Raw genomic sequence first — 14866 nt, 5'->3', positions numbered from 1 at the left:
TGCAGCCTCTCGCTCCTGTGAGGAAAGGCATGTGTCCTGGGCCAGCCCAGGTTCTGGTCAGGGTTAGCCCGGCCTCAGTCTGAGCCCTCCCCCGGCAGCACCCTCTGCTAGCCGTGGTGCTCCCTCCCTGTAAGTGATCTGGCCCTGAGCCCAGGATGTCACCAGCAGTCCCTCGGCTTGGCATGGCTGGGGGCTCTGAGGGCACCAACTCTGCTTGCCTGTCAGTCTGTGCCTTGTCTTGATTTTCCTGAGGGACACATCCTGGCATGAGATTTAGAGCTTTTCAAGGCTTGTCCAGGGTAAATGGAGCTGTCTTTCTGGTGAGAGGCTCTGTTTACAAAGAGTGTTTATAGTTCCAAGATCCTTCATCTCAGAAAAGCCCTGTGGAGGAGATGAGCAGGGGGAAGGGAATTAAGCATCCATCCTAACATCCATGCTTTGGGAGCCCTCATCCCTGGCTGGATTCTGCTCTCAGGCTGGCTGTTGCCTGGGGTGAGGTTCTGGACCACTGAGTGGGGGCTGGGTGGAAGTGGGGGGCATGGTAATTGAGACCTGACTGAGCCCCTTCAGGTGAGAGACGTCAGCCACACCTTATCAGGGGAAGCTTCTTAGAGAAGGTGAACCTGCTGGGATGGGATGCACACCTCTGCACCGAGTATTCATGATGTGCCAGGCTCCTCGGCTGTTAAAGACGAGTGTTTTCTGCAGCCTGGTTGTTGATGGAGAGGGAGACAAAGGCCAGAGAACCGTAACAAATGGGTGGGCTTCAGGAGAAGGGGGTCGTTAGTTCTGCAGACGACAGAGGAGGGATGGAGACAGAGGTGGGCTCACTCTTCCTGCAAAGGGCCTTAAAGACAGAGAAGAGGGATGTCTTTGTCAAAGAGATCACAGGGGATCCTTGAAGATTGGGGAGGGCGCTCCGCCACTTAGGAGCTCCCCAGTCCCACGCAAGTAAACTGCTGGCTTTTTCCCCCCCACAGTGCGAAAACAGGAGATCATTAAGATCACAGAACAACTGATTGAGGCCATCAACAACGGAGATTTTGAGGCCTACACGTGAGTAGAGACCTAATTCACTGAGGCCCAAGTTTCTCAAGGCCTTTCCCTCCTCCCCAGAGGCAGCTAGGGCCCTGGGGAAAGGGAAGGCTGGGCCTCGGGCCCAGTGTGCGAGTTAAACATCAGGCCGCTAGGTCGGGAGCCCTTCCAGGCAGATACCCTTGGTCGAGCCCTCCCGTGGGGTGCTTGCGGGCAGCGGGCCGAAGGGCAGGGCTCAGAGGCCTTAGCAGGCGTACCCCTCAGGTCTCAGCCATCTTGTCCGGCCTGGCCCAAAGCTAACCTCCTGCAGGATAGACCCTCTAATGAGGAAGAAAGACGAGTCATCCCCGTGGAAGACTGACAGGCTGCTTTTTCTTTTCTGCAGGAAGATTTGTGATCCAGGCCTTACTTCCTTTGAGCCCGAAGCCCTTGGTAACCTCGTGGAGGGAATGGATTTCCATAAGTTTTACTTTGAGAATCGTGAGTGGGTTCGTGCTGCTGATATACTCCTGCCTGCCCCTTTACCCCCTTTGCCTCTGTCCTCGCTCACCCTCTCCTCTTCCCCGTTGCCCACTTTCCTCTTACTTGACCTGCCTGCTGCACCCTGGTCCGTGTGCTTGCCTCCTTGTGCTCTGAGAATGGCCTTAAAGGGCGCCTTTGAAGGCCTTGCTCCAGAACCTGCGTGCCCCTTCCCTACTGCAGCTGCCTCATGGCAGTGGTGGTTGCCACAATCAGGGTCACTGTATTTCTTTAAGCCTCACTTTTTCTTTTTTTTTTAAGAGAGAGGAAGGGAGAGAGAGAGAGAAAACATCAATCAGTTGCCTCTGGAACATGACTCAACCGGGGATCGAACCCACAACCTGGGTATGTGCCCTGACCGGGAATAGAACCTGCCACCTTTCCATGCATGGGACGGTGCTCCAGCCAGCTGAGCCACACCGGCCAGGGCAAGCCTCATCTCTTTTCAAGATGATTGGAAACCATCTGAGATGAAGTTAAGGTGGTCTCAGCGAGTAATACTGCTCTGTGTCTGCAGATGTCACAGTAAAGAAATTAAAGCCAGGATGAGACTGTGCAAGCAAGGAACAGGCACTGCTGGTGACTTGTGAGACTGCACGTTGTGGCTAGGGTCTTCCTGAGTATCGAGGGAGACGGGCGTCCTGGCTGGGGGTTGTGCACTAGACGGTCCACGGAATCCCAGGGGATAAGAAGCTGAATATTCACCTCCTCCCGTCTTTCTCTCCACTAAGACCCTCCTTCCTCCCTTCCTCCTTTTTTACTTCCTTCTCACTTTGTCCTGGGCTTCCCCATCCTGCCCTGAATTTTATTTTGTTGCTGTTTTCTCTACTAACTACCATCCTCTCCACGTCTCAGCTGCACATGTAAACCCTAGGCTCTCTAAGTAATTCTGTTAGCCAGAAGCAATTTCAGGGTTTGCAGAAGCTCTAGGGAAGTTTTCATGTAGCCCCTACCTAACATTTGAACTAAGATGTGAACTCAATAAAAGTAACACAGTTGACAGTGTTTGCTGATAATGGCAATCTTTTGGCTTTCCCCCAGAGGATCCTGGGAATATCCTGAGCTTGGTGCTTTGATGATTCAATTTGAACTTTGGACCTTTTTTTTTTTTTTTTAAATCACAAATCCATTTGGAATATTTTAAGTTCTTGATTTTGCTCTATAGCCCTAATTGGCAACAAGCCAACCCTTATGAAATCTAAACATCATAGGAAAGAGAAGAGGCTTTACTTAAGAGTAAGATGTTCCTGAGCTCAAATGTTGTGTGATTTGGGGAAATGACTTAACCTCCTTGAGCCTGTGTCCGTACCTTATAATGAAGAAAACGGTATCGACCAAAGAATTACAGCTCATGCATGTGAAACCCCCAGCATGTTATCTGATTACAGCAGTAGCTGCTGGTATCATTGTTCCCACCTTCCTCTTCCTTTTGGGTAACAGACTAATGTGATGAGGTTGCCTTGCCTCTGGAAATGTATGGGGGACTTGGAGAACTCCCAGAGTGGTTGCCGAGAGAGGGTGAGACTTAGAAGTGCAGGCTGAGGGGAAGTGTCAGTGAGCAGGCCTGGGCCTTCCTCCCTAACTCACCCTGCCCTGCCCCCCGCAGTCCTGTCCAAGAACAGCAAGCCCATTCACACCACCATCCTGAACCCACATGTCCATGTGATCGGAGAGGACGCCGCTTGCATCGCCTATATCCGCCTCACCCAGTACATCGATGGGCAGGGCCGGCCTCGCACCAGCCAGTCGGAGGAGACCCGGGTCTGGCACCGCCGGGATGGCAAGTGGCTCAATGTCCACTATCACTGCTCAGGGGCCCCTGCCGCACCGCTGCAGTGAGCTCAGCCACAGGTGCACCTGGTGGGGGGTGGGGGGTGGGGAGGGGCTGGGACAGGTGGGGTCAGAGGTGGTTGAGAGTTGGCACTGAGGGAGGAGATAGGGGCCACCCCGGAGGAATGGCAAGGGCTGCACAGTGTGGTGGTAACAGGTTCTGCTCTTAAGTCAGACAGACTTGGGGCTAGTAGCTCCAGGCCTCCAGATTGGGTGGCCTTGGACAGGTTACCTCCTCCCCCTAAGCCTCGGTTTCCTTAGCTGTCAAAGAGGGAAAGACCAGCGCCTGTCTCATGAAGTTGTGAGAATGAAATAAGAGGCTTAATGAGTAAAGCATTTAGTCAGTGCTCAGCAAATGGGAGGCGATGTTATATTTCAATACTATCTTCTCCCCCAGCCTCCACCTCCTCAGGCAGACTTGGCCACGTGTGTAGTGTAGTTCCCGGAACTCATCTGTGTGTTTATTGTCTTCTGTTCTGTTACTATGTCTATCCTGTTTGACAGGGGCATTAGGAGATCCCAGCTGGAGGTCGAACCTTTGCAGCCAGTGGCTCTGGAGGGCCTGAGTGACAGCGGCAGTCCTGTTCGTTTGAGGTTTAAAACAATTAAATTACAAAGCGGCAGCAGCCAATGCACGCCCCTGCATGCAGCCCTCCCGCCCGCCCTTCGTGTCTGTCTCTGCTGTACTGAGGTGTTTTTTACATTTAAGGGGAAAAAAAAGAAAAAAAAGATTGTTTAAAAAAAAAATGGAATCCATACCATGATGCGTTTTAAAACCATCGGTAGCCCCTGGGCTGGCGAGAAGGCAGGAGTTTGTGTAATGCCCATCCTGGCATGAGCAGCGGGCTCACTCACCAGCCCTGAAGAGGTGAGGTTGGCCTCTGGCCTCCATGGACTTAGGAGACCAGGCAAGAACTCTGACAAAACTTTGGGGGCCGTGATGTGATCGCAGCCCCTGAGGTGGCCTAGCACGCCCCAGGTCTAGGAATGGACTTCTTCAGAATTTGCGTAGGCACCTAGAACGAGGCTGATGAGAACACTGTGGCCATCAGACCTACTTGGGAGAGAGTGCACAGCTCCCAGCCTGCAGCGGAGGCAGCTGAGACGCAGTGGCCTCAGGACTAAGGGCCCGGATGTTGCTGTCCTATTCCACTCAGTGTAGAAGAGAAGAGAATTGGTGCTGCAGAAGTGTGTCCGCTACGAAGCCGACGAGAAACTTCGTGTTAGCCTGACATGTCCTCACCGACTCATCCATTTCTATAGGATGCGCAGTGCATGCGGGCCCTGCTATTGAGGCCCAGTCCCTGCAGTGGGAAAGGGGGAAGGGTTGCGCTTTGCTCCGTCTTTGTTTTCTTACAACTGAGCAAGGAGAGAGCCGGACCCTCGTCAGGGCTCCCTTTGCTGCCTTTGGCAGTTTTGTTTCTGTCTTGCCTTTTCCTGGCGGTGGTCCCCGTGCTGACCCTCATCTGGGCCTGGGCCCTCTGCCAAGTGCCCCTGTGGTGGGATGGGAGGAGTGAGGCAGCGGGATTGAGTCGATGGTTGTCTCTATGCATTCAGGCTGCCCTGAGTGCTGCCTCCCTTCTTCCTATTCCCTTGCTGCACGTCCATCTCTTTTCCTGTCTTTGAGATTGACCCGACGACTTTGGCAAGAAGAAGAGGCGTCCTCTTAAAGAGGTCTCTTTACTGACCAACTGAAGTATAGACTTAACTGCTGGACAATCTGCATGGGCATCACCCCCACCAACAACAACTGCATGTACCCCAAAGAGGTGTTCAGAACCAAGACTCCTACCTACATTCATTGTCCCTCCTGTGCTCAAGGAGTTCCAGTCCAGGAGGGGAAGATCTATACTCTAAGCAGATAGAGAAGACAATGGGGGAGCAACTGGTCATGGCATTGGTGTCCCCAAAACAACTGTGCAAACTGGTCTGCGCAATTATTTGCACTGTTGGGGGGAAAGTGGGTAGACCCCAGCTGCCTGGACTACCTTCAGGAGGCAAAGCTACAGATGGACCTTGGAGCCAGCTGAGAAGAGAGCAAACCCGCAGGTGCTGGTGCTTGGATGTAGCCAGGCTCCTCTGAGCACCTCATGCATGCCCCAGCCCCTGGCCTGAGCCCTTTGCCGCCCTGCAGCCTGCAGTACCAGCACGCAGACACCTTCACCACGGGGTTTGGTTTTGCTGGCTTGAAGACAAATGGTCTTAGAGTTCATTAAGACCCATAGCTTCATGTGGCTGCTCCAGCTCCACTTCTTAGCATTCTTACTCCTCTCTGGGGCTAATGTCAGCATCTATAGACAATAGACTATTAAAAAAAAAAAATCACCTTTTAAACAGGAAATGGAAGGCATTTGATGCAGAATTTTTGCATGACATAGAAATAATTTAAAAATAGTTAGTGTTTGTTCTGAATGTTGGTAGACCCTTCATAGCTTTGTTACAATGAAACCTTGAACTGAAGATATTTAATAAAATAACCTTTAAACCGTCCACTGTGTTACTGCTGGTGGAGATGTATGGCCAGAGGCTTAGATTTTAGCAGCCTGGGTTACAAGGTTTCCACTCACTCCCTTTGGGCCCATTTTGGAATAAAACTTCATAAACTCATCCACCTCCTTACAGTTCCCCCGGCTGCTCAGGCGAGTTTGGGATGGGGAGGGAGCATTGGGGCCCTTAGGTGTTGGGCCAAGGCCTGGCCCCGCCCCGGCCCCGCCCCCTGCCTCAGTGGGCCGGCCCGGCTCCCCCTCCGCAGGCGGAGTGGACGCGCTCCCGGCCCCGCCCACGCCAGGGGCCGCCCCCCCGCCTCTCACTGGGCCGGCCCGGCTCCCCCTCCGCAGGCGGAGTGGACGCGCCCGCGCCCCGCCCCTCGGTGAGCCGAGCCGGCGCTCGGCCGACTGTGCCAAGCGGCAGGGAGGGGGGGCTGCCTTTCCGCGGGTGGGGCGCGGGCACGCCGTCCAGGAGGCCGAAGCTCGGCGGGTCGCCGCAGAGGACCGTCTGGCCGTCCGGCGTTGAGCCGCGCCGCTGCCAAGCCCGCAGGCGGCGGGCACCGAGCGGACCCCGCGGGCGCGGCGCGCCGCCTCCCCTGGGGGAGCGGTGGTTGGGCCCGGCCGCCGCGGAGCGTTCGCTCGGAGATGGCGGAGCCGCCGCGGCGCGGCCCGAGGCCCCGAGAGCTGGGAAGCCGGGCGGCCCGGGGACGCGGCGGGGCGCGGGGACAGCGGGGACGCCGCCCCGTCCGCCGGGTGAGCTGCCCTCGAGGACACCCCCGCACGGCCGCCCGCACTCCCTGCCCTCGCAGACTTTCCCCGTTGCCTCCAGAACCACCGCGGGGTCGTCCCGGCGGCGCCCAGCGCGGCCCTGCGCCCCCGCCCGGTGTCCCCTCCACCCGCCTCCCTCGCCGTGGCCGCGGCCCCTCCGCGCCCGCAGACGGCTCCTCCCCGGGGCTCCCCGCCTAGCCGGGCCTCGCTGCACCCCGGCCCCTTCCCCGTCACGCTCACCTCGATGCTCTCATCCACCTGTGACCCCCCGCCCCCCCCAGCACGGCCCTCCATCCGCGACCCGCGTTGCCACTCGGGGCCTCCTCCCTCGGCGCCCGCAGCCCCCGGCGCGGGCCCGCCCCCCGCCCTCCCCCGGGCCCGTCACGGTGGCCCTCAGCCCCGGCCGATGACCCTTCCGTCTCCCCGAGAATCTCCCACCGCTGCACACACGCAGCACCGCCCTGGCCCCGCGCCCCTCCTTCCGCAGGCAGCGCCCCGACCCCAGCTGCCCCCCCGGGTCCCCTCCCCTACATGTCGCCGCTTCTTCCAGGTCTGAAGCTGAAATGCAGTGGGTAAGCGCACGGGCCATGGCGCTCGACAGGCCTGACTGCGACTCCCAGGTCTCCACTGACGGCGCTGTGTGATGCGGGGCAAGTTACCCAGCTTCTCTGAACCTCCAGGCACGTGCATGTACAACGGGGGTGACAGTAGCTACCTCTCACCTGCCTCAGGGCTGGCGTGAGCAGGAAGTAGATGGGAAGCCCTGACAGCGGTTCTCAACCTGTGGGTCGCGACCCCTTTGGCGGTCGAGCGACCCTTTCACAGGGGTCGCCTAAGACCATCCTGCATATCAGATATTTACATGACGATTCATAACAGGAGCAACATTACAGTTATGAAGTAGCAACGAAAATAATTTTATGGTTGGGTCACAACATGAGGAACTGTATGTAGAGGGCCAGAAGGTTGAGAACCACTGCTCTAGGTAGAGAGGAAACTGGCTGGGTAGATTCCTGTTTTTGTGATTAATCACTATGCTTTAATTATGTTCAATTGGTAACAATGAAAATACATCCTGCATATCAGATATTTACATTACGATTCATAACAGTAGCAACATTAAAGTTATGAAGTAGCAACGAAAATAATTTTAGGTTTGGGTCACAACATGAGGAACTGTATTGAAAGGGCCAGAAGGTTGAGAACCACTTCTGAGAAGGCTGTCTGGCAAAGATCAAGCTCTCAGTAAATGTTAACTATTGTACGTAATCCATCCTCAGTATCCACTTCCTGTAATGGCTTCTTCTCGCTGCTATATTTTCTCCTAAGAGTGCCCTCTAATTCTCAGAATTCACACCTTCCCATCACCTTTTGATCCTCTCCCAGTTGTCCTTTCATGTCGGCTAGCTTTACCCGGGCTAAGGCGGAACTGTTCCAAAACCATCTCTCTCGGTTCCGGTTCCGAAAGACCCTGTCTCTGCCTCATCTTTCCCGAGATGGGTGTGCCTGGGGGTGGGTGGTGGAGAGGAATTGCCAGCCCCTGGCCTCCCTAGGAGCAGCGAAGACGGGGAGAGCAACAATAGAGCTACTAACTAGAAGCAGTCCATCTATTTAAGAAAAAAATCTCCAAAACTAGGTCTCCTTCAAACTGTTTGCCCATCACACTGACCTACTCCTTCTCTCTCCCATTGGTTGGATGGGACTTACTAGTATTTCTCTCTGGCATCCAGTCCCACTCAGTTTTCTCCGTTTTTATAACAGGACTCAGTCCCTCCTGTCCCCAGGCTAGTTGAGGACTTGCTTCTGAGCTGTTCATGGATAAGGATAGAGTCCCACCGAGGCTGACTGAGGAGGGAGAACTGGAAGGGATGGGGAGAGAGACTCGGACTCAGCCTTCAGGTTTTCCCAGTGATGTCGCCGCTCTGGGGTGAAAGGCAGAGGATGAGTAATATTTCGTAAGCAATGGAAAAGGGAGTCCCCAATTTCTGGTTTTGGGAGCGAATAGAATGACTAGCTAGCACCATTTCTCTTTCCTCTTGAATAGTGTCCACCTGACTAAGTCTGTTAGTGCTGTTGGCCTGTGATGTTGAGTTTGATTGATGAAGAAGATTAACAGACTCATGAGTTTCCTTATCTGATATTCCGTTGGAGCACGGGACTTGTGGGGCTTTCTGTCCCTTTCTCACAAGACCAGAGCTCCTGCCGGCTGGCCAACTGCTTGGTCATGGGCTGGGAACTCCTTTCAGAGCTCAGCTTCCTGGGCTGTTTGGCCTTGAATATACTGCTCCAGCTCTGAGCTTAGCTCAGGGAGGAGAATTTACATGGTGGTCTAAGAAGGGAATCAACCTCTGAAGCTAAGGTATGAGACTCAGATTGTGTTGTTGTTCTACAGGAGTTTTTTGTGTGTTTTTTTGTTTGTTTGTTTGTTTTAACAAATCATCCTGTGAGCAGAAGGTAAGAGAGATGGGGTGAAGAGGGTAATGGATTAATGACACAGTTTCAAGGAAGAAATAATCCACCGATTTCTCTGTCTTGCAGATAGGAAGGGCAGAAATCGTGAACTTTGCTGACCTCTGATGTGAGGAGCTCAAGTGGGACCAAGGGTGGAGCCTGCCTAGTTGTGCATCCTGAAGCTATGGGCCAGGGGGCCATGGTGACCTGACATCGTGGACTCTGTCCAGTTGCCCCCTGTTGCCCCTTCTCCCTCCCCACCCTGCACTAAGAGAACTTGTCTCCACCTCTTCAGGGAACTGACCCTGAGGGAATCCTTTTCCCCTGTTTTCCTATCCTTCCATCCTTCCACCCTCCCAGGAGAGCCCTAACCTGTACAATTCCTACCTCCCTTCCCAAGAGGTAGTCCCACCCCTGCCTCCCCTCCCCCGCCATGCTCAAGCTGTGGAAGGTGGTACGCCCAGCTCGACAGCTGGAACTGCATCGCCTAATACTGTTGCTAATGGCTTTCAGTCTGGGCTCCATGGGCTTCCTGGCTTACTACGTATCCACCAGCCCCAAGGCCAAGGAACCCTTGCCCCTGCCCTTGGGAGACTGCAGCAGTGGTGGGATAGCTGGCCCTGGCCCTGTACGGCCTCCAGTCCCACCTCGGCCTCCCAGGCCTCCAGAGACAGTTCGAACTGAGCCTGTGGTCCTTGTGTTTGTGGAGAGTGCATACTCACAGCTGGGGCAGGAGATTGTGGCCATCTTGGAGTCCAGCCGTTTTCGTTATAGCACCGAGCTGGCCCCTGGCCGAGGGGATATGCCCACACTAACCGATCATAGTCGTGGCCGCTTTGTCTTGATCATTTATGAGAACCTGCTCAAGTATGTCAATCTGGATGCCTGGAGTCGGGAGCGGCTAGATCGGTACTGTGTGGAGTATGGCGTGGGCATCATTGGCTTTTTCCGAGCCCATGAGCATAGCCTAGTGAGTGCCCAGCTCAAGGGCTTTCCCCTTTTTCTATACTCAAACCTGGGGCTCCGGGACTACCAAGTGAATCCTTCTGCCCCCCTACTGCATCTCACACGCCCCAGCCGCCTGGAGGCTGGGCCATTGCCTGGTGATGACTGGACCATCTTTCAATCCAATCATAGCACATATGAACCAGTGCTTCTTGCCAGCCTTCAGTCAGCTGAGCCTCCTGTGCCAGGGCCAGTGCCTCGCCGGGCGCGGCTTCCCACTGTGGTACAAGATCTAGGACTTCATGATGGCATCCAGCGGGTGCTCTTTGGCCATGGCCTTTCCTTCTGGCTCCACAAACTTGTTTTTGTTGATGCTGTTGCATATCTCACTGGCAAGCGGCTCTGCCTGGACCTTGACCGCTACATCTTGGTAGACATTGATGACATCTTTGTGGGCAAGGAAGGGACCCGCATGAAGGTGGCTGATGTTGAGGTCAGTCTTTTTCCTTACAAGTTGTCTCAAGCTCTGACCTGTCAGACTCCCTTGATTCTGAGCTTGCCATAAGTACGCTCCCTACCCTTTCCAGGTAGGAAGAACACTACTCATTTTTCTTCTGTTTGCTGTCTCCTGATTTCTCCTGTCCCTGCTACTCTTCCCAGGCTCTGTTGACCACCCAGAACAAACTCAGGACCTTAGTCCCCAACTTCACCTTCAACTTGGGCTTCTCGGGCAAGTTCTATCATACTGGTGAGCTTATTGCCTTGTTCCTTCAGCCTGTCAGTCTTAGTTTGATCTGTCTATTCTCTGTCCCACCTTCCTGGGTAGACACAAGTTGTAGAAAAGGGGTCCAATTTGGGGCAAGACTTGGGGTCCGAATGATGTGAGGAGCTAGCGGTGGGTGTGAATTCAGGTTAGCGTGGGTGACGAGGGCAAGTTGGCAGGTAGGCAAGCAGGCAGCCTTAAATGGGCACATGTCCCAAGGACGGAAGGTGGTCAGTGCTACAGAACAGAGGAGGGCAGAGGGGCTAATTGACTGTGTTCAGTGGTCAGTGTGTGGTCACAGGGACAGAGGAGGAGGACGCAGGGGATGACATGCTGCTGAAGCACCGCAGAGAGTTCTGGTGGTTCCCCCACATGTGGAGCCACATGCAGCCACATCTGTTCCACAATCGCTCTGTGCTGGCCGACCAAATGAGGCTCAACAAACAGTTTGCTGTGGTGAGACCCTTGGATCTCTTACCCAACTTTTTCCCAGAGATAATGCTTCCTTTTCAACCTTCCCCTCATGGGGTACCCTTTCCCTACCCTTTCCGTTTTTCTTTCTGTGTAGGCATCCCCACCCTCTTTACCCTCTACTCCCTAAACCTCACCAGGTTCTGGTGAGAGTCTATGCCATTCCCAGGAGCATGGGATTCCCACGGATCTGGGGTATGCTGTGGCCCCCCACCACTCGGGTGTGTACCCCGTCCACACGCAGCTCTATGAGGCCTGGAAATCTGTGTGGGGCATCCAGGTGACCAGCACTGAGGAGTATCCTCATCTCCGCCCTGCGCGCTACCGCCGTGGCTTCATTCACAATGGCATTATGGTGAGGGACTCCCAATACAAACTTAAATTGAACTCCCACATTTTGACAACCTCCAACCTGCATTGATCTATGTCCTGTTAACTGCCAGTCCAGTTTATCCATATAAAAGTGGGTAGAAGGGTGAAAATTCTTAAAGTACGTGACAAGAGCTTTATTGCTATAACCTCAGGCTGAGTGCTTAGTACTTTACTCCTCATTTTACCTTTCAAATCTCATCTCTCCCTATTTCTTTTCCTTCCAGGTGCTGCCACGGCAGACGTGTGGCCTCTTCACTCACACAATCTTCTATAATGAGTATCCCGGAGGCTCTCGTGAACTAGACCGGAGCATCCGAGGCGGAGAGCTCTTTCTGACAGTACTGCTCAATCCGGTAAGGTGCCAAGAGGGGCTGGAAGATTGGAGAGTCAGAGTGTTTGCAGGTTGGACCTTTGCTCACCACGCCTGATTCTGAGGTGGGTAGTAGGCTCTCCAACTCTGACGTGCAGGCATCCCCTTGCAGATCAGCATATTTATGACCCATCTGTCCAATTATGGAAATGATCGACTGGGCCTGTACACCTTTGAGAGCCTGGTGCGCTTTCTCCAGTGCTGGACCCGGCTGCGCCTACAGACCCTTCCTCCTGTCCCTCTTGCACAAAAGTACTTTGAACTCTTCCCTCAAGAGCGAAGCCCCCTTTGGCAGGTATGGGTGGAACAGGCTGACCAGAGACATGATGGAGGTGGGGGTTGAAGAAAAGATTAGGCCTCATCTGACTCCTGGCCTCACCTTCAGAATCCCTGTGACGACAAGAGGCACAAAGATATCTGGTCCAAGGAGAAAACCTGTGATCGGCTCCCCAAGTTCCTCATTGTGGGACCCCAGAAGACAGGTGAGTCATTCTTACCAATTTCTCTTGCCTTGCCTTAAACTTAAAGGATTCTTTGGCCAAGGAACTCCCTTCTCATACCTGTCCCCCATTAATCCAGCCTCTTGAGACAGTGATTATTAACCTCAGTTTATCAGAATCATCTATGGAGTTTTGTTTTAAAAGATCAAAGTGATTCAGATGCAGTCAAGGCTGAGCACCACTATTTTAACCCTTCCCTGGGCCTCTCTCAGATGTTCCTTCTCTCGTTCTAGTTTGGCTCTAGAGGATTTTATTACCCATAGTGGTTATTTTCTCACCTTCTTTAAGCTCATATTGTTGAGCTGGCTTCTCTCCCACAATGGCCTGGACTCTCTCCTGTTTAGGGACCACAGCTGTTCACTTCTTCCTGAGCCTGCACCCAGCTGTGACCAGCAGTTTCCCTAGCCCCAGCACCTTTGAGGAGATTCAGTTCTTCAGTGGCCCTAATTACCATAAGGGCATTGACTGGTGAGAGTGGGACCCCTTGGAATACTTCTCAGAGGAACACTCCCTTCCCCCAAAATACCCTGTTCCAGCTTCCACTGCACAGACATCTGGCTTTTCATTCTGCCTCTTTTCTCCGCTACTTCCTAGGTACATGGACTTCTTTCCTGTTCCTTCCAATGCTAGCACTGACTTCCTATTTGAAAAAAGTGCCACCTACTTTGACTCAGAAGTTGTACCACGGCGGGGGGCTGCCCTCCTACCACGAGCCAAGATCATCACTGTGCTCACTAACCCTGCTGACAGGGCCTACTCCTGGTACCAGGTGAGCCGAGGATGGAGTTGTGGTGACTGCTAGAGAGACAGGAGTAAGGGTAGGGAAATTAAACTAGTGCCTTGGGGTGGGGTGCCTATGCTATCTGTTCCCCAGACCAAGAGTATGGCAGGTAATTCTGTTAAATCACCAATCCCTTCTCTGCCTATTCCTGTCCTTCAGCACCAGCGAGCACATGGAGACCCAGCTGCTCTGAACTATACCTTCTACCAGGTGATTTCAGCCTCCTCCCAGGCCCCTCTGGCACTTCGCTCCTTGCAAAAGCGCTGTCTTGTCCCTGGCTACTATTCTACCCATCTACAACGCTGGCTGACTTACTACCCCTCTGGACAGGTACAGTCCCCCAATAGATCTCATTGGGGTCCCCCCCCACTTTTCCCTTTAGCCCAGGGACTTCTAAGAAATACAGCAGTAACCACATCCCTGTCCCTAGTTGCTGATTGTGGATGGAGAAGAGCTGCGTACCAACCCGGCTGCTTCAATGGAAAACATCCAAAAGTTCCTGGGTATCACACCCTTTCAGAACTACACACAGACCCTCAGGTGGGAGACCATGATCCAGCAGAGGACTAGGGAGGAAATGGGGAAGCAGGTTGGCCATGGCTGTTTGGAAGAGACATGAATTTACCCTGTCTCTCAAGGAAAGACATGTGTCCCTGTGGGCAGGGAGAAGTAGTATAAATTTATGGGGCTTGGATTTCTTTTTTCTCCTGCCCACTAATGGCCTCTTCCTGTTGAGCAGGTTTGATGAAGGTAAGGGATTCTGGTGCCAGGGACTTGAAGGTGGTAAGACTCGCTGTCTAGGCAAGAGCAAAGGTCGGAGGTACCCAGATATGGACAGTGAAGTAAGTAAATTCTGGGACAGGTTTTCCCTCTACACCACTAAGATCTGATTCTATGTCCTTACTGTTTATGCCTTCATTTTCCTCCCCAGTCCCGACTTTTCCTTACGGATTTTTTTCGGAACCACAATTTGGAGCTGTCGAAGCTCCTGAGCCGGCTTGGACAGCCAGTGCCCTCGTGGCTTCAGGAAGAACTGCAGCATTCCAGTCTGGGTTAACGTCACTGCCTCTGTACCAGCAAAAAGAGCCCGTTTCCCTAAGGGGCAAGCCCAGAGAAGGGCCCATAACGGGGATTTGAGTTGGCCCCTTCCCCTTCTACCTCAGTGGCCCCCAGTCCTGGTATGGCTGAGAAGGGAAGGGCATCCCTTTCCCATAGTTCTGGGGTCTGATAGAGGGGCTTCCCTTGATAATCCCACATTATGGTACTAGCCACCTTTGACCCATGGTCTTAGAAGGTAAGGAATTAGAGGCAGGGTATAGAGGAATGTTTTAATCAAAAGATTACCCTCTTCATCTCCCCCCCCCCCCCCCCCCCCCCCCAGTATAGCTATACCTGGCTACCTGGCTGTGGGAGGGACCCCTTACTGTGGGATTAATGGGATCTACCTGTGGCCCGGCCTCCCTAATGTCATTCACATTGAATGGGGATGAGGTCCGACAGTGGCTCATAGAGCTGAGTATGAGCCCTAGCTGTGGGCTAGAAATGTCCTTAATAAACATCCTTATTTTTCTGTTT

General features: G+C 53.7%; 2 protein-coding genes across 21 annotated transcripts in view; both read left to right on the top strand.

Annotated features, from left to right (window-relative positions):
• CAMK2G (calcium/calmodulin dependent protein kinase II gamma) overlaps positions 1–5874 on the top strand; it is a 59580-nt gene extending 53706 nt beyond the window's left edge. For 16 of the 17 annotated variants that reach the window (XM_070433016.1, XM_070433013.1, XM_070433023.1 and 13 more), the window contains 4 exons: positions 981–1056; positions 1421–1515; positions 3161–3405; positions 3889–5874. In XM_070433016.1, coding sequence (XP_070289117.1) covers positions 981–1056; positions 1421–1515; positions 3161–3393 — 404 coding nt within the window. In that variant the 3' untranslated portion in view covers positions 3394–3405; positions 3889–5874. The remainder of the gene's footprint in view (positions 1–980; positions 1057–1420; positions 1516–3160; positions 3406–3888) is intronic. The other variant, XM_070433031.1, reaches the window with a different exon arrangement.
• Positions 5875–6395: 521 nt separating this feature from the next.
• NDST2 (N-deacetylase and N-sulfotransferase 2) lies at positions 6396–14861 on the top strand. Of its 4 annotated transcripts, XM_070433009.1 has the most exons (15): positions 6415–6623; positions 7189–7318; positions 9177–10527; positions 10695–10782; positions 11099–11253; positions 11438–11623; positions 11865–11993; positions 12123–12305; positions 12396–12492; positions 12855–12978; positions 13105–13279; positions 13451–13621; positions 13722–13831; positions 14031–14133; positions 14223–14861. In XM_070433009.1, exons 3-15 carry the CDS (start codon positions 9523–9525, stop codon positions 14346–14348), a joined length of 2652 nt encoding a protein of 883 aa, XP_070289110.1. In that variant the 5' UTR covers positions 6415–6623; positions 7189–7318; positions 9177–9522; the 3' UTR covers positions 14349–14861. The 4 variants fall into 4 exon arrangements, with proteins under 4 accessions (XP_070289113.1, XP_070289110.1, XP_070289112.1 ...); XM_070433011.1 differs by lacking the exons at positions 6415–6623; positions 7189–7318 and adding an exon at positions 7428–8997; XM_070433012.1 differs by lacking the exons at positions 14031–14133; positions 14223–14861 and having other exon boundaries at positions 6396–6623; positions 13451–13501; positions 13674–13734.
• Positions 14862–14866: the final 5 nt, after the last annotated feature.

This window comes from Myotis yumanensis, unplaced genomic scaffold, assembly GCF_028538775.1.
Source record: "Myotis yumanensis isolate MYYU_CA2020_CCGP unplaced genomic scaffold, mMyoYum1.0.hap1 SCAF_13, whole genome shotgun sequence".
In the NCBI taxonomy this organism is placed as follows: Eukaryota; Metazoa; Chordata; class Mammalia; order Chiroptera; family Vespertilionidae; genus Myotis; species Myotis yumanensis.
The sequence above is the reverse complement of the archived record's forward strand: the minus strand, read 5'-3'. Positions and strand labels throughout refer to the sequence as shown.

Coding starts and splice junctions, on each gene's coding strand:
- NDST2 (XM_070433009.1), top strand. CDS start 9,523: ATGCTCAAGCTGTGGAAGGTGGTACGCCCAGCTCGACAGCTGGAACTG. Junction 10,528..10,694: donor TGAAGGTGGCTGATGTTGAG/GTCAGTCTTTTT, acceptor TACTCTTCCCAG/GCTCTGTTGACCACCCAGAA. Junction 12,493..12,854: donor TGTGGGACCCCAGAAGACAG/GTGAGTCATTCT, acceptor TCTCCTGTTTAG/GGACCACAGCTGTTCACTTC.